General features: G+C 46.6%; 1 protein-coding gene across 1 annotated transcript in view; it reads left to right on the top strand.

The window, feature by feature from the left end:
• Positions 1 to 27579, top strand: part of LOC119964697 (phosphodiesterase 4D interacting protein) — a 695800-nt gene that overhangs the window by 394706 nt on the left and 273515 nt on the right. Inside the window, exon 8 of the mRNA XM_038794557.1 lies at positions 4421 to 4580. Within this exon, the coding sequence (XP_038650485.1) occupies positions 4421 to 4580 (160 nt within the window). The remainder of the gene's footprint in view (positions 1 to 4420; positions 4581 to 27579) is intronic.

The following is a 27579-nucleotide window of genomic DNA, read 5'->3' as shown; positions in this document are numbered from 1 at the left end:
AACGTAATTGTTTTAATGAACCTTAACAAACCCATGACCGTATTCAAAGAAGGGCACAATGTTATCTTCATGCACTGGTCAACATTTATCTCACAATAAATAAACACCTAAAAAACTGCTTTTTGAACTCTGCCACTTCTGGGATCTAGGTGATATTAAAATGGAAATTGCATTGTATTATGTTGGTGCCCTTGTGGGTTCCACCTATGACCCACCATTGTATTATATTACTTTAGATTGTATTATGTTGGTGACCTTGTGGGCTCCGCCTATGGCTCCGCCCACTCGGGGGAGGTATCTTGATCTGCAGCCTGTAGGCGGCACTCAGTACAGAGCAGTCGCAGGCAGGCACCGTTCTAGCTGATTAAAACCACTGTTCACTTCAACTCTCCGTCTCGTGTGAATTGATGATAGCTGCAATATCGCTATGGAAGCCGCCCTCAAACCTGATCGACTGGAACTCGACCCACAGGCAGCTGAAGCCAAAGGGATTTTTTCGCACTGGCTCCGCTGTTTTGAGGCCTACCTCGCCGCCTCCTCATCGCCCGCTGTCACCGAGGAACAGAAACTGAGTCCCCACTACGCCCAGGTGAGCCACAGAATCTCCGTGCAGATCGAGGAAGTGACCATGTACATAGACACAGTTGTTATCCTGAAAAAGGCAGTACGTGAGGCCGGTGAAAGAAGTGTTCACGCAGCATCTCCTCACCACGCGTCGTCAATGCCCCGGGGAATCGCTGGAGGAATACCTACGCAACCTGAAGGTACTCGCAAGAAACTGCAACGATAAGGACGTCACGGCCTCGCAGCACATGGAACTCGCCATCCAGGACACCTATGTGGCTGGATTCCGGTCCAACTACGTCAGACAGCGCTTGCTCGAAAAGGGCGCCCTCGACCTAGAAGAGAAGGTAAAACTATCCACCTCCATAGAAGTAGCGTTTCAGAGCCTCAATGTTTTCCCCTCCGACCACGCGATCCTGTTGTGGACACCCGATCAGAGGGTGCCCCAGGCCTGTGCCGCGCGGCTGCCTGCCCAACCCGGGGGGCTGCCCTGCTATTTCTGCAGCCAGAACCAGCACCTCAGGCAGCATTGCCCGGCTCGGAATGTGACCTGTAGCGACTGCGGCAAGAAAGGACACTTTGCCAAACTCTGCCTGGCCAGATCCAAATCTTCTCAATCACAGGCCCGACTTTCACACTCACAGGCCCACAGACCCCACAGCATGGCTGTGTGCCTGCCGGTACAGCACCCTTCCGACACGTTATCAGCCTCATGCTGTCCGTGGGGGCAGCCATCTTTAACCCTACCCAGCACATGCGACTCATGGGGGCCGCCATCTTGGCCACCATCTTCAACGCTACCCGACACGTGCGCCCGACGGGGGCCGCCATCTTGGCCGCCATCTCCAACGCCGCCTGACACGTGTGACCGACGGGGGCAGCCATCTTGGGACCACCCCACCACCTCCGACCACGCCGGCTACCCGCAGCTCAGCGCTGTCACCCTCGACCAGTCACGGCCCTAGCACCTCAGGAACTCAATGGTGACCGTCCGGGTCAATGGGCATGAAACGCTCTGCCTATTTGACTCTGGGAGCACGGAGAGCTTTGTACATCCAGACACGGTAAGGCGCTGTTCTCTCCAAATTTCCCACGCATCCCAAACAATTCCCCTCGCTTCAGGATCACATTCGGTGCAGATCCAGAGTTACTGTGTCGCGAAACTCACGATACAGGGCCCCGAATACGCCAATTTCAAACTTTATGTCCTCCCCGACCTCTGCGCTCCTCTCCTGTTGGGGCTGAACCTCAAGAGCCTAACCCTGTAGTTCGGCGGGCCCCTACCCCCCTCTCACCATATGTAGCCTCGTGACTCTTAAGGTCACTCCCTCCCCCGCTCTTCGCGAACCTCACCACCGACTGTAAACCTGTTGCCACCAGGAGCAGGAGGTACAGTGCCCAGGACAGGACTTTTATCAAGTCAGAGGTCCAGCGGCTCTTAAGGGAGGGGATCATCGAGGCCAATAATAGCCCCTGGAGAGCTCAAGTGGTGGTTTCAGGACCCGGGAAAGGAACCGGATGGTTGTAGATTACAGCCAAACCATAAACCGGTACACGCACCTTGATGCGTACCCCCTTCCCCAGATAGCGGACATCGTGGATCAGATCGCACACTACCGAGTGTTCTCACGGTAGATCTGAAGTCCGCATACCACCAGCTCCCAATCCTCCCGGAAGATCGCCACTACACAGCCTTTGAGGCAGACGGCCGCCTCTTCCACTTCCTCCGGGTCTCCTTCGGCGTCACCAATGGGGTCTCAGTCTTCCAAAGAACGATGATCCGAATGGTGGACCAGTACAGGCTGCGGGCCACATTTCCGTACTTGGACAACATCACCATCTGCGGCCATGATCAGCAGGACCACGACACCAACCTTCAGAAGTTTCTCTAAACCACCCAAGCCCTCAATCTCACCTATAACAAGGAGAAATGGGTTTTCCGCATAACTCGACTGGCCATCCTCGGCTATGTCGTGGAAAACGGAGTCCTAGGGCCCGACCGCATGCGCCTCCTCCTGCAACTCCCCCTCCCCCACTGCCCCAAGGCCCTGAAAAGGTGACTCAGGTTCTTTTCGTATTATGTCTAGCTATGTATTATGTCCCCAACTCTGCGGCCAAAGCCCGCCCACTGATCAAAGCCACCATATTCCCCCTGAAAGCTGAGGCCCGCCAGGCCTTCAGCCGCATCAAGGCAGATATTACCAAAGCTGCGATGCGCGCGGTGGACGAGTCCATCCCCTTCCAGGTGGTGAGCGACGCATCAGAGGTCGCCCTCGCCGCTACCCTTAACCAGGCAGGCAGGCCCATAGCCTTTTTTTTCCCGTACCCTCAACGCCTCCGAGATTCAACACTCCTCTATAGAAAAAGAACTCAAACCATTGTGGAAGCTGTGCGGCATTGGAGGCACGACCTCGCTGGTAGGAGGTTCACCCTCGTCACCGCGGGGCAAGATCAAGAACGATCTTGAAGAAAGAAGAAAGATCTTGAGGTGGAGGATCGAACTCTCCACCTATAACTACGATATTGTGTATCGTCGTGGGAAGCTCAATGAGCCCCCAGATGACTGACTCCGGGCCATCCACAATGACCTCTGTCACCTGGGGGTCACCCAGTTTCTCCACTTCATCAAGGCCCGCAACCTGCCCTACTCCACCGAGGAGGTCAGGGCCATGACCAGGGACTGCCAAATCTGCGCGGAGTGTAAGCTGCACTTCTATCGACCAGATAAGGCTCACCTGGTGAAGGCATCCCGGCCCTTTGAGTGCCTCAGCATCGATTTCAAAGGGCCCCTCCCCTCCACTGACCACAACGCGTATTTTCTTAACGTTGTTGATGAGGACTCCCGTTTCCCCTTTGCAATTCCATGCCCCGACATGAACGTGGCCACTGTCATTAAGGCCCTGCATAGTATCTTCACCCTGTTCGGTTTCCTCACTTATGTCCACAGCGACCAGCGCTCCTTGTTTATGAGCGACGAACTGCGTCAGTACCTGCTCAGTGAGGGAATTGCCTCGAGCAGGACTACCAGTTACAACTCCCGGGGAAACGGACAGGTGGAGAGGGAGAACGGAACGGTATGGAAGGCCGTCCTTCTGGCCCTACGGTCTAGGAGTCTCTCAGTTTCCCGCTGGCAGGAGGTCCTCCCCGACGCGCTCCACTCCATTAGGTCACTCCTTTGCACAGCCACGAACGAGACCGCTCATGACCGCCTATTTGTTTTCCCCAGGAAATCCACCTCCAGGGTCTCGCTTCTGTCCTGGCTGACGACACTGGGGCCTGTCCTCCTCCGAAAACATGTGAGGAGCCATAAGTCCGACCCCCTGGTCGAGAGGGCCCAGCTCCTTCAATTGGCCTTATTTGCAGCTGCAATTTTGATAATATTCTGAAAATTTTGGAAGTAACACCATTCTTTCTTGTACATATCTTACGCAACCATGGTGGTCAATTGCAATATTGTTGAGTTCAAGTGTTAAAATATCATCAGCTTCTTGTTTTTGCTGATCAATACTGAATTATTATTATTCTGCCCCAAGATCCTACTAATGATGACACATCTCAATGGTACTGTATCATTAGATTTACTGGGCTTCTCATAATGTCACAGTGCAACAGCACTATGCTGCCAGTTCCAATGGGTGCTTGCTTCATCGTGATGTGTCTCCCAATGATGCAGTTAACAAATGCTTTACTGATTAAGATATGTAGATATTTTAAAGGCAATGCAACTGAACAGAAATGAATGCAGTATTCCACCACCTCAAAGTCTATGTTTTTATGTACAGTATTGGGATTAAATGGCCATATTTCCTCATTTAGGATTTTCAAGCTGATATGAATATCTTTGGTGCTCTTGCAGAATTATAGATCAGCTGACCCAAGCACTAAGAACCAAAGATCTTCAGATAGGTCGATTAAATAAGGAAAATGAAAATGTGGTGGATAATCATGTTGGGGGTCTAGAATATCGTGTGGAAGAGCTCACCGACACACTGCGGCAGAAAGAAAATGAAGTTGAAGTAAGTGCTTGTTTTAAACTGATAATGTAAAAGTTGATCTGATTGACTGCCATATACTGAATCTTAATATTAAAGGTTTCATCGTCATGTCCATTTGTGGAAATTAATATATTCCATTGTATTTAAAATATGTGTATTCATACTACACCGTTCTGATTGGTTGATGCCTGTATGAAGTAAATTTTATGATTTCATATTCCTGCTCCTGAATCTTGTGCAATGGGAGAAAATATTAAATGTACGGATAATCTTGTCAGCCACAAGTTGAGGTCACTGACCTCTGTACCTGAATTCCTGATGCGATTAAAAGTTGTGCCGACTACGAGTAGGACACACTGACTTTCCATGAACAGGACATTTAGTCACATGATAATGAGAACTCTGTGTCCAAGATAAGGATACAACTTTAAGCTATTAAATAAAATGCAGCATAGGTTTAAGAAATTATTGACTTTAATTGGAATGACACCCACCCTATAAGAATAAGACAGGGAAATGATTCACTTGAGGAGAGGAGTTGGGAGGGGAGACAGTTGAGAGGGGAGACAGTTGAGAGGGATAAGAGGTATATGGGAAAGTAATACTTATCAGTGGTTTGTTCAGTACTACAAGTAAAGACACCACAAGGATGAATAAATCTCACTTGTTTCACAATCTAGTCTGCATGTCTAATTTCCACAGGGCTCTCGGCCTTAGGAATGAGATTTAGGCACTCTGTGAAGGTCAACAATTTTTTTTGGCTGGATGATATTATAAAGAACTGCTAATGCTTTGTATTTTCTGTGGAAAATGGCAATTAGTAGGACCTAAACCTCATTCCCTATCTCTATTAGCCCCTGAGATCCATAATCAATACAGCTTTTGAAAGAATTCCTATGAAACTATTGAAGCATGTGGAAAAGTTTGTCAAGGGATAGCTAATAGCTAGTTGTCTACCTGATGAACTATACATTCAAAAACATTACTATTGAATTGCCAGAGCTTTTCCAGGATTACATTTCCAAAAGATGTTTAGAAAGACCAGGAACTTTTATTTGTCTGCAAACTAATAGGGATTAATATTTCATGAACTGCAGTATATCATCCTGCTGACTGAGTTGTTAGAGTGTTTCAATAAAGCTTTGAAAAATATATTAAAGCAAGTAGTAGACTCGGGTGCCTTGTTAACATATGTGATGTTGTATTTTGAGAGGTTCTACAGAGTTTTGACTTTGAGCTTCTGTATAGAAGACAATTTCATGGGCTTTCAGATATTGATATTATTAGAGACAAACATGAGTAACAAAATAGTCCAGCTTGAAATGTGGTGGAACACATCATTAAAATGTGGAAAAGGATGGAAACAGTCACTCGTGCATCAAAAGGATGACCGGAAAAGGCCCAAGGAAAGCAAGGATCTACTGCAGGCGAGTTGGCCACTTGAAGGTGCTGCTGGAGACTGAGTGCAGTGAAACTGTGCTCAAATGCAGGCAGGAAGGTAGTGAATCCAGTCAAGTTTGCACTTAGATTAACTGCAACAGTAAATTGTAGTTTCTTTCAGTTTAGGTCAGGAATAAACAATGTCCCTGCCTGGAGGAACCTGCAGGGTAGTTAATTAGATAACTAGTTTGAACCAGTTCTCTATTCAGCAGTGACTGACTCTCTCATTGGCATGTAAAGCCTGGGTTTTTGCTCAGTTCAAGAGCAATGATCTGTTGAGCTGCTCGCAGAAAAATACTTTTCACTGTACCTTGGTACACGTGACAATAAACAAACAAACACACAGAGTCAGGACATTTGCCGTTCTGCAAACCTATCCTTGAAGAAAGTCTCCTGGAAGTTTGGATTATCATTCCAGGGTTGCAGGGTTCACTGGAAGTCACACTATTCCAGTAGCTGACAGGCTTATGTCAACAGAATTAAATAGCAAGCAATGTTTTTTTTTAACAGTCCAGACACTTTTTTAAGATTTAAAGGACAGGAATCTTAAATGCCTTGGACAACTTGACAACTACCTTTGATGGTTCATGTTGACGCTAGTGACAATCTCAATGCGCTTAACAGCCTACTTTTAACAATCCCAAAGGGCACCTTGCCTCTCCCAAGTAGCACCTGACCTTCCTCAAAGATGTCCCGGGACCATATCCAAAGGGTCCTACTTATTCAAAGGGTACCCCACATTTCCAAAGAATACCTCAAAGTTCAGATCTACTCCTACCAGGTTTAACCCATGCACGTCGAGTTTCACACGCCTGGGTCATCAAAATTATACTTGGCAGCAGCTGCTGTCTGATAGGGGCAGCATTTGCACCAACCCGACCCAGGCCCCTTCCCTCGCCCGCAAAAATGGCAGGTGTCACTTTGGCCTCTTCTGCCATTTTCCTTATTCAAAAAATCCAAGCTTGGGTTAGTAGAAATACTGGAGATTTAGCAAAAGCATGAAATAAGTTCGCTCAGTTGGCTGGTTCATGATTTGGAGCGACGCCAAAAGCACAGGTTCAATTCCCATACCGACTGAGGTTATTGATGAAGGCCTCGTCTTCTCAATCTTGCCCCTTGCCTGAGGTGGGGTGACCACCAGTCAGTTCTCTCTCAAAAGGTGAGAGTAGCCTATGGCCCTCAGTGACATTTCATTTTGTGTTATCAAATAAAATAAAGCTTGTAGGGCAGATGATGTTATTGCAACTGTAGCATGTGGATACCTGTGTGATCCACTGAAAACAGATCTGCAGGAAGTATCTGCAGTGCTAGAAACTTTGTCCTGAGTTGATGAGCTGGAGTCTGTGCTTCAGACATTATGCTGTATTGGAGTGTGTGGGACACAGAGTTACCGGGACACTGTTCCACGAGGCAGTCACACCCCTTAGGCTAGATACCTAAGATTTGGCTTATGGTCAGGATAAGTGAGACAGGTATGGGGATCCAAAAACTAGCAATGTAGGAGCCTCAGCCTTTGCAATTGGGCCACAGGTTTGAGGTTCCTGCAGCTTGTGTGGACGAGAGTGGGAACTGCAGGGTGGATGACCACAGCACTGAACTGCAGGGGACTATTTAACTTCGTGGAGCAAAAAGGAATGTAGTTGTAGCAAGGGACGGTATAGTTAGGAGACAATGGGTGGGATTCTCAGTTGGCTGACGCCATAATCGCGAAACACAATTGAGCGGAGAATCGGTTCCAACTCCAAAATCGTGGCGGCCGCCGATTTGTCCCCTAATTACGATTCTCCGTCACCTCAACAGCGGCGTCAATGCAGTCCGGAACGCACGTACAGTAAACACCATTTGCATGTCATTAATGGGCCTGACCAGGTATTCACCGCCTCCAATGGGCCGAGTTCTCAAAACCACGGTTCACTTGAACTTTTAAAAATTGTGAAATTGGCATCGTGGCGGATGAGGGAGAGAGAGGTAGGACACAGAGAGGCGTGACTGCAAAGGCTGCCGGGCCGTTCATTGGCTGGGCTGGCTGGGAAGGGGGGGTGTGACGAGGAAATGGGCCGTGCAACTAGGGTGACCCCCCCCCCCCCCCCCCCCCCAATGAGACTGGGGCAGTGTCCAGTCATGGGCCGCCATTGCCACAGCCTGCAAAGCAGTCATCGTGCTGCGCACATCACGGAACACCCACCTTGGCCCCTGGTTCTGCAGAGTGACACCTCCACCCCCTCCACCCTCCACCATAAGACCCCACCTGGCTGTCACCCACTGGCGGGGCATCAGGCAGCTCACTGTTGCCCCAATGGGGGCACCGGGTGGGAGCTATGGAACGTACCACTGGCAAGGGCAGCGCCAACCGACGGTACCCTTGGTGTCAGATGCCAGAGGCACCCACAGTGCCGGGCAACGACTATGCCAAGGGTGCAGACATGGGGCGGGGGGGAGACCTTTGGGGGCAGAGCCCGCAGTGCTGACTGGGGCCACCATGTAGCCGTTGAACCTGGTTGGGCACGGGGGTATGCACCATGCTAACATGTCAGCATGGTGACCTTCTGGGCAGCACGGTAGCACAGTGGCTAGCACTGCTGCTTCACAGTGCCAGGATCCCAGGTTTGATGCCCGGCTTGGGTCACTTTCTGTGCGGAGTCTGCATGTTCTCCCTGTGTCTACTTGGGTTTCCTCCAGGTGCTTTGGTTTCCTCCCACAAGTCCCAAAAGCGTGCTGTTAGATAATTTGGGCATTCAGAATTCTTCCTCTGTGTACCCGAACAGGCGCCGGAATGTGGCAACTAGGGGATTTTTTTTGTTTTAAATAATTTTTAGTCAAGTTTTTTAATAACAATAACAAATTTTCTCCCCGCAATTTAAAACAAACAAGGCGTATTTCCACGCCAAAACAAAACAAGAAAAGAACTCTCCCCCCAAAATAAATAATAACAAATAGCAATACAAGAAAGAAGAGAATAACATAACAAACCCACCGCCGCAAAAACACCACCCCCAACCATCACCAAACCCGCCCCCCCCCCCCCCCCCCCCCCCCCCCCCCCCCTCCGTTTGTAGAGTCCGACCACTCTCTACCCCTTAGCCAGGAAATCGAGAAAGGGCTGCCACCGCCGAAAGAACCCCTGTACCGACCCCCTCAGGGCAAATTTCATCCTCTCCAACTTGATGAACCCAGCCATGTCGTTGACCCAGTTCTCCGAACTCGGGGGCCGCGTATCCCTCCACTGTAACAGAATCCTGCGCCGGGCTACTAGAGACGCAAAGGCCAGAATGCCGGCCTCTCTCGCCTCCTGCACTCCCGGCTCCGAATCTACCCCAAAGATCGTGAGCCCCCAGCCCGGCCTGACCCTGGACCCAACCACTTCCGAGAAAATCCCCGCCACCCCCTTCCAAAGCCCCTCCAGGGCCGGACATGCCCAAAATATATGGGTGTGGTTTGCCGGGCCACCCGAACACCTCCCACACCTGTCTTCCCCTCCGAAAAACTGGCTCATCCTTGTCCCCGTCATGTGAGCCCTATGCAGCACCTTCAGCTGAATTAGGCTGAGCCGTGCGCAAGAGGAGGAAGAATTCACCCTTTCCAGGGCGTCTAACCACGTCCCATCCTCAAACTCCTCCCCTAGCTCTTCCTCCCATTTCGCTTTGAGCTCATCTACTGAGGCCTCCTCCTCCTCCTGCATCAGTTGGTAAATAGCCAAGATCTTCCCTTCACCGACCCACATCCCCGAAAGCACCCTGTCCTGCACCCCCCTTGGTGGCAGCCACGGAAACTCCTCCACCTGCCTCTTAACAAAGTCCCTGACCTGCATATACCTAAAAGCGTTCCCGGGGGAGGTTCCACTTCCCCACCAGCTCCTCCAGATGCGCGAACTTCCCATCCATGAAGAGGACCCCAAACTGTCTGATGCCTGCCCTGTGCCAACTCCCAAATCCCCCACCCGTTCTCCCGGCGCAAAACGGTGATTGCCCTGTATCGGAGCCCAAACTGAGGCCTTCACTTCCCCCCCATGCTGCCTCCACTGTCCCCAGATTTTGAGAGATGCAACCACCACCGGACTCGTGGAGTACTTTGCCGGGGGGAGTGGAAGTGGGGCCATCACCAAGGCCTCCAGACTCGTACCCGCACAGGATGCCACCTCCAGTCTCTTCCATGCGTCACCCTCCCCTTCCGTCACCCACCTGCGAATCATCACCACGTTCGCCGCCCAATAATATCCACACAGGTTGGGCAGTGCCAGGTCCCCTACCGCTCTTCTTCGCTCCAAAAATACCCTCCTTACTCTCGGGGCCTTCCGCGCCCACACAAACCCCAGAATTGACTTATTCACCCTTCTAAAAAAAGCCTTCGGGATCAACATGAGGAGGCACTGGAAAAGAAACAAAAACCTCGGGAGCACCGTCATTTTAACCAACTGGACCCTGCCCGCCAACGAGAGCGGCAGCGCATCCCACCTCCTGAACTCCTCCTCCATCTGCCCCACCAGCCTCGAAAAGTTAAGCCTATGCATATGATGGAACCATCAATTCACCAGACACGTGTTTTCCAATATAAATATAGGCTTTAATCTACTTAATACAGAGCCAGCCTGTTACCCGTTGATGAACTCTCGGTGACCTGCAGGCTGACTCTGGACAAGGGTATTTATACAGCAGCACAAGGGGGAGGAGTCATGGGCGGAGCCAAGGGTGGAGCCTTGTACAAGCTCCTGAGCATTCCCTGAGCTACTCCCCCTAGTGGTCGGATAACGCTACTGCGCTTACAAAGATACAGTGTGAATTACCATGTTACATTCACCTCAACATAGCCCCCCAGGTCCTAGCTACGTGGACCCCAAGATACCTAAGGCTCCCCTCAGCCCTCCTCAATGGGAGTTCCCCTATCTCCCTCTCCTGACCCCCCGGATGCAGGATAAACAGATCGCTTTTCCACACATTTAGCTTATATCCCGAAAAGTCCCCAAACTCCCCAAGTATCCTCAGCACCTCTGGCATCCCCTCAGCCGGGTCCGCGACATACAGCAGCAGATCATCTGCATACAGCGACAACCAGTGCTCCCCCCCCCCCCCCCCCCCCCGGCACAATCCCCCTCCAACCCTTCGAGTCCCTCAGCGCCATGGCCAGGGGCTCAATTGCTCAGGAGCAGGGGAAACAAGGGGCACCCGTGCCTCGTCCCTCTGGAAAGCCGAAAGTCCTCTGACCTCCTCCCATTCGTCACCACACTCGCCACCGGGGAACTGTACAGCAACCTCACCCAGCTAATGAACCCCTCACCAAACCCAAACCTCCGCAACACCTCCCACAGGTAACTCCACCCTATCAAAAGCTTTCTCCGCATCCATGGACACCACTATTTCTGACTCCCCAGCCACCGGCGCCATCATCATAACATTCAGGAGCCTCCGCACGTTGGCATTCAATTGTCTCCACCAATGAGTCCACCAATACCAGGTGTTGCTTGCCGACCATGCTGCCCGTCTAAACTAAAATCTTCTACGCTTTTGGGATTCATATCCCTCTATTCCCATCCTATTCATGTATTTGTCAAGATGCCACTTAAATGTCACTATCGTCCCTGCTTCCACCACCTCCTCCGGCAGCGAGTTCCAGGCACCCACTACCCTCTGTGTAAAAAAGCTTGCCTCGCACATCTCTTCTAAACCCTGCCCCTCGCACCTTAAACATATGCCCCCTAGTAATTGACCGCATCTACCCTGGGAAAAAGTCTCTGACGATCCACTCTGTCTATGCCCCTCATAATTTTGTCGACCTCTATCAGGTCACCCCTCAACCTTCTTCGTTCCATGTGAGAACAAACCAAGTTTATTCAACCTCTCCTCATAGCTAATGCCCTCCATACCAGGCAACATCCTGCTAAATCTCTTCTGCACCCTCTCTAAAGCCTCCACATTCTTCTGGTAGTGTGACGACCAGAATTGAACACTATACTCCAAGTGTGGCCGAACTAAAATTCTATACAACTGCAACATGACTTGCCACTTTTTATACTCAATGCCCCGGCCAATGAAGGCAAGCATGCCGTATGCCTTCTTGACTACTTTCTCCAACTGTGTTGCCCCTTTCAGTGACCTGTGGACCTGTACAGCAAGATCTCTCTGACTGTCAATACTCTTGTGGGTTCTACCATTCACTGTATATTCCCTACCTGTATTAGACCTTCCAAAATGCATCACCTCACATTTGTCTGAATTAAGCTCCATCTGCCATCTCGCCGCCAAGTCTCCAAATGATCTAAATCCTGCAGTATCCTCTGACAGTCCTCATCGCTATCCGCAATTCCACCAACCTTTGTGTCGTCCGCAAACTTACTAATCAGAGCACTTACATTTTCCTCCAAATCATTTATATATACTACGAACAGCAAAGGTCCCAGCACTGATCCCTGCGGAACACCACTAGTCACAGCCCTCCAATCAGAAAAGCACCATTCCATTGCTACTCTCAGCCTTCTATGACCTAGCCAGTTATGTATCCATCTTGCCAGCTCACCTCTGATCCCATGTGACTCCACCTCTTGTACCAGTCTGCCATGAGGGACCTTGTCAAAGGCCTTACTGAAGTCCATATAGACAATATCCACTGCCCTACATGCATCAATCATCTTTGTGACCTCCTCGAAAAACTCTTGTCAAGTAAGTGAGATACTATCTACCCTTCACAAAACCGTGCTGCCTCTCGCTAATACGATCCCTTGCTTCCAAAAGTGGGTAGTAGATCCTGTCTCGAAGGATTCTCTCCAGTAATTTCCCTACCACTGATGTAAGGCTCACTGGCCTGTAGTTCCCTGGATTATCCTTGCTATCCTTCTTAAACAAAGGAACAACATTGGCTATTCTCCAGTCCTCCGGGATGTCACCTGAAGACGGTGAAGATCCAAAGGTTTCTGTCAAGGCCTCAGCAATTTCCTCTCTTGCCTCCTTCAGTATTCTGGGGTAGATCCCATCAGGCCCTCATAGAATTGTTTCTCATAGAATTTACAGTGCAGAAGGAGGCCATTCGGTCCATCGAGTCTGCACCGGCTCTTGGAAAGAGCACCCTACCCAAAGTCAACACCGCCACCCTATCCCCATAACCCAGTAACCCCACCCAACACTAAGGGCAATTTTGGACACTAAGGGCAATTTATCATGGCCAATCCACCTAACCTGCACATCTTTGGACTGTGGGAGGAAACCGGAGCACCCGGAGGAAACCCACGCACACACTGGGAGGATGTGCAGACTCCACACAGACAGTGACCCAAGCCGGAATCGAACCTGGAACCCTGGAGCTGTGAAGCGGTTGTGCTATCCACAATGCTACCGTGCTGCCCTGGGGACTTGTCCACCTTAATAATTTTCAAGACGCCCAACACCTCGTCTTTTTGGATCTCAATGTGACCCAGGCTATCTGCACACCCTTCGCCAGACTGAACATCCACCAATTCTTTCTCTTTGGTGAATACTGATGCAAAGTATTAATTTCGTACCTCGCCCATTTCCTCTGGCTCCACACATAGATTCCCTCCCCTGTCCTTCAGTGGGCCAACCCTTTCCCTGGCTACCCTCTTGCTTTTTATGTACGTGTAAAAAGCCTTGGGATTTTCCTTAACCCTATTTGCCAGTGACTTTTCGTCACTTTTAGCTCTCCTGACTCCTTGCTTAAATTCCTTCCTACTTTCCTTATATTCCACACAGGCTTCGTCTGTTCCCAGCCTTCTATCCCTGACAAATGCCTCCTTTTTCTTTTTGACGAGGCCTACAATATTCCTCATTATCCAAGTATTGCCATATTTATCCTTCATCCTCACAGGAACATGCTGGTCCTGAATTCCCTTCAACTGACATTTGAAAGCCTCCCACATATCAGATGTTGATTTACCCTCAAACATCCGCCCCCAATCTATGTTTTTCAGTTCCCGCCTGATATTGTTATAATTAGCCTTCCCCCAATTTAGCACATTCACCCGAGGACCACTCTTATCCTTGTCCACCAGCACTTTAAAACTTACTGAATTGTGGGCACTGTTTCCGAAATGCACCCTACTGAAACTTCTACCACCTGGCCGGGCTCATTTCCCAATATCAGGTCCAGTACAGCCCCTTCCCTAGTTGGACTATCTACATATTGTTTTAACAAGCCCTCCTGGATGCTCCTTACAAACTCTGCCCCGTCCAAGCCCCTGGCACTAAGTGAGTCCCAGTCAATATTGGGGAAGTTAAAGTCATCACAATAACCCTGTTGCTTTTACTTCTTTCCAAAATCTGTCTACCTATCTGCTCCTCTATCTCCCGCTGACTGTTGAGTGGCCTGTAGTAAACCCCCAACATTGTGACTGCACCCTTCTTATTCCTGATCTCCACCCATATAGCCTCGCTGCCCTCTGAGGTGTCTTCCCGCAGTACAGCTGTGATATTCTCCCTAACCAGTAGCGGAACTCCACCACCCCTTTAACCTCCCCCTCTATCCCACCTGAAACATCTAAATCCTGGAATGTTTAGCTGCCAATCCTGTCCTTCCCTCAACCAGGTCTCTGTAATGGCAACAACATCATAGTTCCAAGTACTAATCCAAGCTCTAAGTTCATCTGCCTTACCTGTTAAACGTCTTGCATTGAAACATATGAACTTCAGGCCACCAGTCCCGTTGTTTTCATCTCCCGGCCTGCTCTTCCTCAAAGCCATAGTGGCCCTATTTCCTAGTTCTACCTCAATTTATTCACCTTCTGACCTATTGATCCGGTGCCCAACCCCTGCCATACTAGTTTAAACCCTCCCATGTGACACTAGCAAACCTCGCAGCCAGGATATTTATGCCTCTCCAGTTTAGATGCAACCTGTCCTTATACAGGTCACACCTGCCCCGGAAGAGCTCCCAGTGGTCCAGATAACTGAAACCCACCCTCCTACACCAGCTGTTTAGTATGTGTTTAGCTGCTCTATCTTCCTATTTCTAGCCTCACTGGCACGTGGCGCAGGGAGTAATCCCGAGATTACATCCCTTGAGGTCCTGTCTTTTAACTTTCTGCCTAGCTCCCTGAATTCCTGCTGCAGGACCTCATCCCCCTTCCTGTCTATGTCGTTAGTACCAGTATGTACCACGACTCTGCCTGTTTGCCCTCCCCCTTCAGGATGCCCGCTACCTGTTCTGAGACATTCTGGACCCTGGCACCAGGGAGGCAACATACTATCCTGGAGTCTCTTTCATGTCCACAGAAGCGCCTATCTGTGCCCCTGACTATAGAGTCCCCTATGACTATTGCTCTTCTGCACTTTGACCCTCCCCGCTGAACATCAGAGCCAGTCGTGGTACCACTGCTCTGGCTGCTGCTGTTTTCCCCTGATAGGCTATTCCCCCCAACAGTATCCAAAGCGGTATACCTGTTCGAGAGGGGGATAACCACAGGGATTCCTGCACTGACTGCCTGCCCCTTCTGGTGGTCACCCATTTCTCTGCCTGCACCTTGGGTGTGACCACATTTATATAACTGCTATCTATGATGCTTTCCGCCAACTGCATGCTTCTAAGTGCATCCAACTGCTGCTCCAACTGAACCATGCGGTCTGTGAGGAGCTCCAGTTGGGTGCACTTTCTGCAGATGAAGCCATCCGGGATGCTGGAAGCCTCCCAGACCTGCCACATCTCACAGTCAGAGCACTGCACCCCTCTAATTGACATTGCATTAATTAAATCGCAAATGGGATCGTAAATTAAATTAAAACATTTTTTTAAAAGTTTTGTTTAGTGTGGCTTAAGTGTGTTGTGGGGGAGCAACTGCAAATCTCTCTCTCAATGTCATCTTGCATAGAGGGCGCTTTGTTTAAATGTACAGAGTCAATACATAATATCCTGTCTGCACCATGCTTTTTAACTGCAGTTACCATTGCTAAAACCCATTCTGTGGCCTCTTCCACTGGGGTAATTATACCCATTTCTGTCATTCGATGCAGCTAGTTGATGACCTTTTGCTTCATCGCAATCGGTATCCTTCTTGGCCCGCATATTGTTGGTGTGACCAAGTCATCTAATCTCATATGGTATATAACAGGTAGCTTGCCAATTGCCCGACAGTCAAAAATGTCATGTGCCTTGTCATCTCCAGGGCATGAAGTTGCACAAATGGACTTCTGGACCAGGTTGAATGACCCCTAATGAGTCCCAAGTCCTAGTAGTTCTTGAGATTTTGGGCCACAATCTGAAAGTAAAAGTTTTCCTGTAGTCAGCAAATGGCCTTGCTCTAACCGGTGATTGTCCACCGTAAGCAACAAGGGACTGCTGGTTGGGATCCCCAGTGTTGCCCCAGGTCTAATTCTCGCAGTTCGTTGAGTACATTGTACTTCACCCCTCTGTCGATTTTGACTTTTAAGATTAGTCAAATCTATTGTTTAAGATTATCTGTAGTGTAATGAATATTTCTCCTTTTTGAGTGGTCGGTTCCACACTGTCGCAATAATGCACATGTGATTGCGTTTATAGTCCCTTGGTCATTTCATTCAGATGACACTGTAACTCACTGATCCCAGTTACAACCCTCTCCCTGGGATCACGACTGGCAGTGGTACTGCTGGCATAGGAGAGAGAGAGAGAGAGGCTGCTGTCGTTTAGATCTGCAGCATTTAGCAAAGTGGATCCACAGTGATTACACGTTTTTCCAAAGGTAAAACATTGTGCCCTGTTTGGAGGTTGCTGGTCACTGCAGTGCAAGGTGCCCCCTGGATTGAAAATACTTCAGTGCCCCACCAAAATGATGCGTTTCCTGTCAAAATTCTTAAAACAATGCTTCAGATTGTTCATCAATTGTGGGCACAGCACCCCCTGTACTGCACATACTTCTGTTTCCTTCCTAAACAGTGCAGTTTCCCACTTGACTTCTCTGTTCGATCTCTCAGACTGCTTGTATAAAATGTACATTTCTGAAGCAATACTGTAAAGTCAGGTCCTTCTGTTTCAGTAATTGTTTTCGGAGTACATCATTTTCGAATTCCCCTCCCAAACAATCTGTAACGAATTTGTTAGTAAACGCTTCAAATGTACATTTTTCTGCTAAGTGATTAAGTGTGTCCATGTAGGACTGGATTGATTTGTAGAATGGAATATGTGACAGTCTAAAATTATGTTTTTAAGCGGGTAGCATATTTCTGTAAGACAATTGTGGGGTCCTCTTTATGTACTTCTGAATCAAATTAAAACAATCTAAACTTTGCGATCGCTGCGGACCTGCAAAGTAAATACCCAGCAGAGTAAATAAAACCCAATAAAAACATTTTTTTAAAAAGTTCAGCAGAGTATATGATTTTGGTTTTCTGCATCACAGAAGATGGTCCATTCCTGCTTAAAACCTGCCATGTTCCTATTAAAGAGAAGAGGATCTATGTTTCAAAGTCCTTGTGCCATACAGCCAGCCCCAACAAGATGTAGCTCTGTGTGGTCGGTTAAATGAATGACTGCACCAGAACCATCAACAAACGGGAGGTTTATTAATGAAACATATGAACTCTCATTAACATATCTACTCTGCCTGCTTAGGGCATCCGCCCATAGACCCGCCTCTATCTCTCCTTTAAAAAACTAAACCAAGAGAGTTCATGGCATGCAACACGTCAATTACCTTCTTAAGGACTGATAATCAAAGTGACCCTTTTCACCCCTTAAGTAATCTAAGTGCATATTATATCTTTAGAAATAATCTTTTGTGTGTGTGTATGTGTGTATCTTGCATAAGAAGTAGTTGTATGTTGTGATTACATATTGGTGTTGTAAAAAATAAACATTTATCCTTTCTATTGATTTAAACTTATAAGAAAGTCTGTTTTTGTTTCTGATAATCCTGATTCTATTGCTGTCAGTCTGGTCTCAATAAAACTTGAGAGGGATCTGTAGGTATAGTATTATTTATTTTTAAACAACTTGCAAGGCTGACCCGCTCTATAGAGACTCAGGACACATACAGTCTCCTGAAACTTCCAGAGCAGAGTGAGGCAGAGGACAAAGAGATCTTCTATACATATCATTCAAATGGCATCAAGTTTCACATATAAGATTCCCATAGGTCATCCTATACACCTTCTGACCTGGCCATATATCCTGATTGGCTCACTTCACTTTCCTCAACCCTGGGGCCTCTTGTTACCCAGCATTCTTTTCACCATCTCTGCACAAGACTTCCCTCCCCCCTTCCTGGCCATGCTTTGCTTAATTCCTTTGTTCATTGCCTGCTAACTCACTACCATCAGACCGGCTCTATCCTCTACATTATTCTAACTAATTATCCCATTTTATATCACATTCGTTTGTTCAATTCCTCATTTCTATTCTTAAAAGTCACACACTTGAGTTATAAACACAGGGGTTGGTTTAGCTCACTGGGCTAAATCGCTGGCTTTTAAAGCAGACCAAGCAGGCCAGCAGCACGGTTTGATTCCCGTACCAGCCTCCCGGACAGGCGCCGGAATGTAGCGACTAGGGGTTTTTCACAGTAACTTCATTGAAGCCTACTCGTGACAATAATCGATTTTCATTTCATTTCTTCAAAATACATCTTGTTGAAGACAGCTGAGAGGTAGACAAAAGGAGAAATTACCCACACCTCTCCCCTGTCCATAACAAATTTTAGAAACCAACAAAGGATGACTAATAAAAAACATAGAGGGAGAAATTGAGAGTATGAGAGAAAATTACCAATAAATATTAAAACAAATGGTAAAAAACGCTAAAGTATATAAAACAGTGGAAGACGCAAACTAAATCCCAAGAATAGTAGAAAAACAGAGGACAAAAGGGAGAGAGGAACTGAAAACAATCACGACCGCTGGAGATAATAGTTCTGGGAAAACTACTGGGATAAAAGTTTTGTAAGTCCTTGGGACCTGATGGCTTACATCCAAGAGTCTCAAAGGAAGCGGATGCATCGGTTGAAATCTTCCAAAATTCCATATATTCTGAAGATATCTCAGTGGATTGGAAACCCACAAATACAATAGCACTATTCAAGGAAGAAGGGAATCAGAAATCAGGAAACTATAGCTCAGTTAGTCTAACATATGTCATTAGACTAATGCTGGGAACCATTATTAAGGAGGTAGAAACGGGGCATTTAGAACATATAATACAATCAGGCAGAGTCAACATGGTTTGTGAAAGGGAAATCATTTTTGCCAAATTTATTAGAGATCTTTGAGGATGTAACGAGCCGGGTTGATACCAGTGGTGGAAACCAGTAGATGCAGTGTATTTGGATAGCATTTGATTAGGTGCCATGTAAAAATTCACTGCACAAAATCAGAGCTTATGGTTCACAGATTCACCACCCTCTGGCTGAAGAAACCATTCTTCTAAATAAAGACCATAAGACCATAAGACATAGGAGTGGAAGTAAGGCCATTTGGCCCATCGAGTCCACTCCGCCATTCAATCATGGCTGATGGGCATTTCAACTCCACCTACCAGCATTCTCCCCGTAGCCCTTAATTCCTCGTGACATCAAGAATTTATCTATCTCTGCCTTGAAGCCATTTAGCGTCTCGGCCTCCGCGGCAATGAATTCCACAGGCCCACCACTCTCTGGCTGAAGAAATGTCTCCGCATTTCTGTTCTGAATTTACCCCCTCTAATTCTAAGGCTGTGCCCACGGGTCCTCGTCTCCTCGCCTAACGGAAACAGTTTCTTTGCGTCCACCCTTTCTAAGCCATGTATTATCTTGTAAGTTTCTATTAAATCTCCCCTTAACCTTCTAAACTCCAATGAATACAATCCCAGGATCCTCAGCCGTTCCTCATATGTTAGACCCGCCATTCCAGGGATCATCCGTGTGAATCTCCGCTGGACACGCTTCAGTGCCAGTATGTCCTTCCTGAGATGTGGGGCCCAAAACTGGACACAGTACTCCAAATGGGGCCTAACCAGAGCCTTATAAAGGCTCAGTAGCACATCACTGCTTTTATATTCCAACCCTCTTGAGATAAATGACAACATTGCATTCGCTTTCTTAATCACGGATTCAACCTGCATGTTTACCTTTAGGGATTCCTCGACTAGCACTCCCAGATCCCTTTGTACTTTGTCATTATGAATTTTCTCACCGTTTAGAAAGTAGTCTATGCTTGGATTCTTTTTTCCAAAGTGCAAGACCTCACATTTTCTCATGTTGAATTGCATCAGCCATTTCCTGCACCACTCTCCCAAACTGTCTAGATCCTTCTGCAGCCTCCCCACTTCCTCAGCACTACCTGCCTGACCACCTAACTTCGTATCATCGGCAAACTTCGCTAGAATGCCCCAGTCCCTTCATCCAGATCATTAATATATATGGTGAACAGCTGCGGCCCCAACACTGAACCCTGTGGGACACCGCTGGTCACCGGCTGCCATTCCGAAAAAGAACCTTTTATCCCAACTCTCTGCCTTCTGTCAGACAGCCAATCCTCAACCCATGCCAGTAGCTCACCTCGAACACCATGGGCCCTCACCTTACTCAGCAGCCTCCTGTGTGGCACCTTATCAAAGGCCTTTTGGAAATCCAGATAGACCACATCCACTGGGTTTCCCTGGTCTAACCTACTTGTCACCTCCTCAAAGAATTCTAACAGGTTCGTCAGGCACGACCTCCCCTTACTAAATCCATGTTGACTTGTTCTAATCCGACCCTGCTCTTCCAAAAATTTAGAAATCTCATCCTTAACGATCGATTCTAGAATTTTACCAACAACCGAGGTTAGGCTAATTGGCCTATAATTTTCCATCTTTTGTCTTGATCCTTTCTTGAACAAGGGGGTTAAAGAATAACTTCTCACGTTTGTACTCGGGCTTCTATTTATGGAGCTCAAGATCCCATATGATTTGCTAGCTACTCTCTCAATATGCCCTACCACCTCCACAGATCCATGCACAGGTACCCCCAGATCTCCTCTGTCTGTGCCATAAAGTCTATATTTCTTATACCTATCCCTTCTGCCAAAATACATCACCTCACACTTCTCTGAATTTAATTCCATCAATCACCTGTCTACCTATTCTGCTGATGTATCTATGTCCTGTTGCAGTCACTCATTTTCATTGTTGCTGGAACCTGAGCCTGCAACAGGCTTGGTACAGATAACTGATGCACACCTTGACTTTGTGTGACAGTGTAAAACAGGCAACAGTGAGTCAGTAGCTCTATTTTATCTTTTCCTGAACTTTTTTGCTATTGAAGAGACTTGCACAAAGTCAAAAACTGCCGCACTTGCTTTCATGAACAGAATATCTAATCTCCAAGCTTTAGCTCTTGCCTCGCATTCCCATTATGCAGAGCTCTGATGGAGACACTAACCTATGGAATAAATTATTTGATAATTTATATGCTACCAAATTTATGACACGTTGGTCAATAAATCTCTCCTTAAACTTGTGACAGGAAATGCCAGTTGATAATACCACAAAATATGTTGCTCAGCACCTTTTCTTGTTGAATAGTCACTCTGTTTTGTGGTAACAATCAGGGAACAAAATGCAGGATATATTTTACTATATCTCATTGTTTAGTTTTTCTCTGTTTCTCATTGCTTTGCGAGTTCTATGTGGAATAGGGCACAACATCAGTTCTTGTCACAAACATCTCCAAGATTGGACCCTCTTAGATGATGTGGGATATTCTCTCCCCTACAGACGGATAACTTGGTTCTGTTTGATTTTCCTTCTGATAACAGGCTGAAAACTTATGGAACCCACATGCAGGGGTTTAAGTGCAGGATAAATGTTGCAGGCTGATATCTTTTCCCCTGATGATCAGAAGATGGCACCATAACAACCTCCATGTATCCTGCTCGTACTTCGTTTTTAATTATTGCTATTTGGTGAAAATCTCCATAATCCTGTTGGAGAGCAATGCAGAAACCTTCTGCAAAGTCTTCAATATATATACATGAATGGAACTGGCTCTGTATATTTAATATCGTAGCACAAGGCCAGCTAATCTAACAGCAACTCACAACGAATGTAGAATATTTATGGCACAGGAGACCATTCAGCCTATCTTGCTTGTGCCAACTGCAAAAGCACTACAGTATTCAGACTAATCCCAATTTCCAGTTATTGGTCTGTAATCCTGTAGGTTATGGCACTTCAAAGTGCATATCTAACTTAAATACCTGAGGATTTCTGTCTCTACCATCCTTTCAGGCAATGAGTTCCAGAACCCCACCACCCTCTGGAGAAGAATATTCTCCTCAACACCTTACCAGTCGTTCTGCTAATTATTTTAAATCTATGACTCATGGTTATTGACCTCTCTGCTAATTGAAATAGGCTCTTCCTATCCACTGTATCTAGACCTCACATATTTTTGTATATCCCAATTGAATCTCCCCATCCCAAGAAAACAACCCCCAGCCTATCCTCATAGCAGAAATTCTTCATTCCTGGCAACATCCTCATAAATCTCCTCTTCACCATATCTAGTACGATCACATCCTTCTTACAATGTGGTGACCAGAACTGTATCTCACTATGGCCAAACTTGTGCTTCATGAAATTTTAGCATAGCCTCCCTGCTCTTGTGTCTATGCCTTGGCTATTGTATGCCTTCTTAACCACCTTATTTACCTGTCCTATGTGACATGCAAATGGGCGGCACGGTCGTTAGCACTGCTGCCTCACAGCATCAGGGACTTGTGTTCAATTCTGACCTTGGGTGGCTGTGTGAATTTTGCATGTTCTCCCCATGTCTGCGTGGGTTTCCTCCAGGAGCACCGGTTACTCCCACAGTTCAACGGTGTACAGGTGAGGTGGATTGGCCAAACTAAATTGCCCTTTGGTGTCCAAAAGGTTAGGTGGGGCCATGGGCTTAGGTAGGGTACTCTTTTGGAGTTTTGGTGCAGACTCGATGGGCTGAATGGCCTCCTTCACTGTAGGGATCCTAAATAAATATTTATCCTTTATTTTAATTTAAACTAACTACAAAGCCAGTTCATGACTATTCTTTAAAGTCAGAACACTCAAAAAACTCAAAACACTCCTGAAAATACATCTTGTTGCAGTCAGCTGCAAGATCACTAATAACAGGGAAAGATTATCCCACCATCTCTCCCCGTTTGTAACAGCTTTCTGACTCATCCAGAATCTAATACTAGCAAATATTACTAGTAAGTTGTAGAAGGTTAGTGACCATGAATTTAAGGAATTCCTGCGAATGACTGAGAATGAATGAATCATTCTACATCAGAGAGACCAAACGCAGACTGGGTGATCGCTTTTCTGAGCATCTTCGGTCTGTGCGCATTCAGGATCCTGACCTTCCTGTTGCTTGCCATTTTAACAAAAGACCCTGCTCCCATGTCTGTTCTTGGCCTGCTGCAATGTTCCAGTGAAGCGCAACGCAAACTGGAGCAACAACATCTCATGTTCCAGTTAGGCACGCTACAGCCTTCCGGCCTGAACATCGAATTCAACAACTTCAGATGATCAGCCCCACCTCGACCCATTTGTTTTCATTTCATTTTAACTGTCTTTTACCATTTCTTTCTTTCCTGCACCTTTCTCCTCTTTGCTTCCCCCTTCCCCTCCCCCCACACCTACAGTTCATCCTCTGATGTTAGTTTCCCTGCTGTTTGACCTTTCACATCTTTTGTCCTCTCTGGGGACTGCCATTAGCACTCTTTCCCCTTGGTTTCTGTGACCATTAGCACCAGGTTTCCCTGGGTTTCTGTGGCTATGACTCATCTTTCATTCTCACTCCACAGTATAAATATTTCCCACTCTCTCTGTCTGTTAGCTTTGACAAAGAGTCATCGGACTCGAAACGTTAGCTCTTTTCTCTCCCTACAGATGCTGCCAGACTTGCTGAGATTTTCCAGCATTTTTCCTTTCGTTTCAGATTCCAGCATCCGCAGTACTTTTATTATGAATGAATGCTATTGTGTTTTACCTTTCCTTATATTCTCTGTGTAAGGTAACAAAAGAAAAAATGAAATCCAAAGGCATTTCATTTTTTTCCCTTTTCTTTTGGGAAGATATAATGGTCACATCATGCCCATAAAGATAATTGGGTAGTTCATTCCACAACATGGAATAACAAACACTGGACACTCTTAAAGTGGTTTCCAGGTAGGGGGTTAGAAAAGGTGGGACCTGTGAGGGAGGAAGACGGCTTTTTCACTATGTTTATATTTGTATATACACTGTTTCTTCTGTTATTGTTATAAAACCATAAATACCTCAATAAAATGTTTATTTTAAAAAAGTGGTTTCCAGAAAGTCAGCTGACTTCTGTTTGTGGTTTCTGGACAAATGGATTGGATTGGATTTGTTTATTGTCACGTGTACCGAGGTACAGTGAAAAGTATTTTTCTGCAAGCAGCTCAACAGATCATTCAGTACATGGGAAGAAAAGGGAATTGAACAGAATTCAAGAAAATACATGAGAATACATAATAGGGCAACACAATATATACAATGTACTACATAAGCATTGGCGTCGGATGAAGCAGACATGGGTGTAGTGTTAATGAGGACAGTCCATAAGAGGGTCATTTAGGAGTCTGGTGACAGTGGGGAAGAAGCTGTTTTTGAGTCTGTTCGTCCGTGTTCTCAGACTTCTGAATCTCCTGCCCGATGGAAGAAGTTGGAAAAGTGAGTAAGCCGGGTGGGAGGGATCCTTGATTATGCTGCCTGCTTTCCCCCGGCAGCGGGAGGTGTAGATGGAATCAATGGATGGGAGGCAGGTTCGTGTGATGGACTGGGCGGTATTTTTTTTTTTTTATAAATTTAGATTACCCAATTATTTTTTCTATTAAGGGGCAATTTAGCGTGGCCAATCCACCTACTCTGCACATTTTTGGGTTGTGGGGGCGAAACCCACGCAGACACGGGGAGAATGTGCAAACTCCACACGGACAGTGACCCAGAGCCGGGATCGAACCTGGGACCTCAGCGCCGTGAGGCGGTTGTGCTAACCACTAGGCCACCGTGCTGCCCTCGACTGGGCAGTATTCACGACTCTCTGAAGTTCCTTGCGGTCCTGGGCCGAGCAGTTGCCATACCAGGCTGTGATGCAGCCCGAGAGGATGCTCTCTATAGTGCATCTGTAAAAGTTGGTAAGGGTTAATGTGGACATGCCGAATTTCCTTAGTTTCCTGAGGAAGTAAAGGCGCTGTTGTGCTTTCTTGGTGATAGCGTCGACATGAGTGGACCAGGATAGATTTTTGGTGATGTGCACCCCTAGGAATTTGAAACTGCTCACCATCTCTACCTCGGCTCCGTTGATGCTGACAGGGGTGTGTACAGTACTTTGCTTCCTGAAGTCGATGACCAGCTCTTTAGTTTTGCTGGCATTAAGGGAGAGATTGTTGTCGCTGCACCACTCCACTAGGTTCTCTATCTCCCTCCTGTATTCGGACTCGTCGTTATTCGAGATCCGGCCCACTATGGTCGTATCGTCAGCAAACTTGTAGATGGAGTTGGAACCAAGTTTTGCCATGCAGTCGTGTGTGTACAGGGAGTAGAGTAGGGGGCTAAGTACGCAGCCTTGCGTGGCACCGGTGTTGAGGACTATTGTGGAGGAGGTGTTGGACTAGGAAGCTACTTAAAAATGCAAATAGGTTATCCGGGTAAAAATTTCAATAGGAGAGATTTAAAATACAATGGCTACCAGACCTGTCATGAAGATGGAATGACAAATAAAGGTATAATGATGGGATATCAATCATCTCCCGTACCACCTCCCTGATCCTCCCATCCTGTTTCAATCACCGTAGCACCAAATCCATTCTGTGGATAATCAGACACATCAAAACTGCATCATATAACCAAAAGTAGTCAGAGAGGGGCCATCAACACCTTATTATCCCAAAATGGATCCCCAGCAAGGCAGTCTGGGACCAGCAGCACAGAGGGATCACAGGCAGCAAAGAAGAAAAGAACTCTGCTTCTAAATGACAGTCATCTCAAGTGGTGAAAGGGGTCAATTAGTTTTCACCTGCAAGAACATATTTCTTCTCTGCAGAAACTTGGCCACAATTTTGTATGAAAACCCAGAAACTTCCAACCTCCATTTGTCTTCAAAGAACAAAGCGAGAATCATTCAGGTCTGAAACGCTTTTCATCTTGTAGGACTGGTTCAGAACATGTGACTTGTTTGTTGTTTCTCTGTTAGTATCTAAGTGCATATCTCATCTCGAGACCCATCGTTTGTTGTGGGTATGTGTCTGTCTGTGCATTTGAGGGAGTGGATGTTTTGTTGCATTTACTTTTCAGATGTTGTGCAAATAAACATTTATCCTTTCTTTGGATTTTAAAGTGACCAGAAGGCATTTTCATGTCTATTCTTTCGTGTCACAACACTCAAAATGTTTAAAACACTCCTTCTCAAAATACGTTTGGATGCAGTCAGCCGAGAGGTGAAGGAAAAGGGGGAAAAGTTATCCCATCACCTCTCTCTGTCCGTGACAATTTGCTGCCTTCATATGTTTTGTCGACCAGGCACTCTAAGGTCCCTCTGTTCTTTTACGCTTCTCAGCATCCTACTGTTTATTGTTTATTCCCTCACCCTGTTTTCACTCCTAAAAAGTATTACCTCACACTTCTCTGGATGGAATATAATTTGCCACTTTTCTGCCTATCTGTTCAGTCCATTGATTATTTCCAGCAGTCGCCAGCATTCTTCCTCATATCAACCAACTAACCAATTTTTGTATCATCTAAAAATGACTTTGTCATTTGAGTGTAAATCATTGATCTATATATACACAGAAAGCAAGGGATTGGGTAATGCATCCTGTGGCATCCCACTGGAAACTTTCCAGTCACAAAAACAGCCATTTTTACCATTTGGTTTCTGCTACTGAGCCAATTTTGGATTCAACTTTTTGCTTGCCCTTGAATTCATGGGCTCTATATTATTTTTCTGACCAGTCTGCCATAAGGGACTTTGTCAAAAGCCTTAAACTCCACATAGACTACATATTCCCTCATTGACTTTTTTATTACGTCCTCAAAACATTAGATCAAGTTAGTCAGACAAAACCTTCCCTTGACAAGTCCATGTTAACTCTCCCTCATTAATTTGTGCCTTTAAAGATGATGATATATATACTGTCCCTCAAATGTTTCCAATAATTTGTCCACTGACGTTAAGCTGACTGATGTGTAAAATCTCTGTCTATCCATTCCTTCCCTTTTAAACAATAGTATAACACTAGATTTAGATTTATTGTCACGTATACCAAGGTACAGTGAAAAGTATTGTTCTGGCTACAGTCCAGGCAGATTGTTCCATGCATGAAAAAATATAGGACGCACGATAAATACACAATGTAAATACATAGACATTGGTGAAGCATATGGAGTATAATGTTACAACAGTAGAGAAGATGTGTAGAGAGATCAGTTCAGTTCATATGAGGTCAATCAGGAGTCTGGTAACAGTGGGGAATAAGCTATTTTTAGCTTTGCTCCAGCAACATGTCTATGACCATAGAGGATTGGAAAATGGTCAGAGGCTCAGCAATTTCTTCTTTGCTTCTGCCAGTTTGGGATGCATTTTGTTTGATCCTGGCCACTTATCTACTTTCAAAGATTCTCAACTCCTGATACCATCCAATATTTCACACTC

Source organism: Scyliorhinus canicula, chromosome 4 (genome assembly GCF_902713615.1).
Source record: "Scyliorhinus canicula chromosome 4, sScyCan1.1, whole genome shotgun sequence".
NCBI lineage: Eukaryota > Metazoa > Chordata > Chondrichthyes > Carcharhiniformes > Scyliorhinidae > Scyliorhinus > Scyliorhinus canicula.
This window is presented reverse-complemented; position numbering and strand designations above follow the sequence as displayed.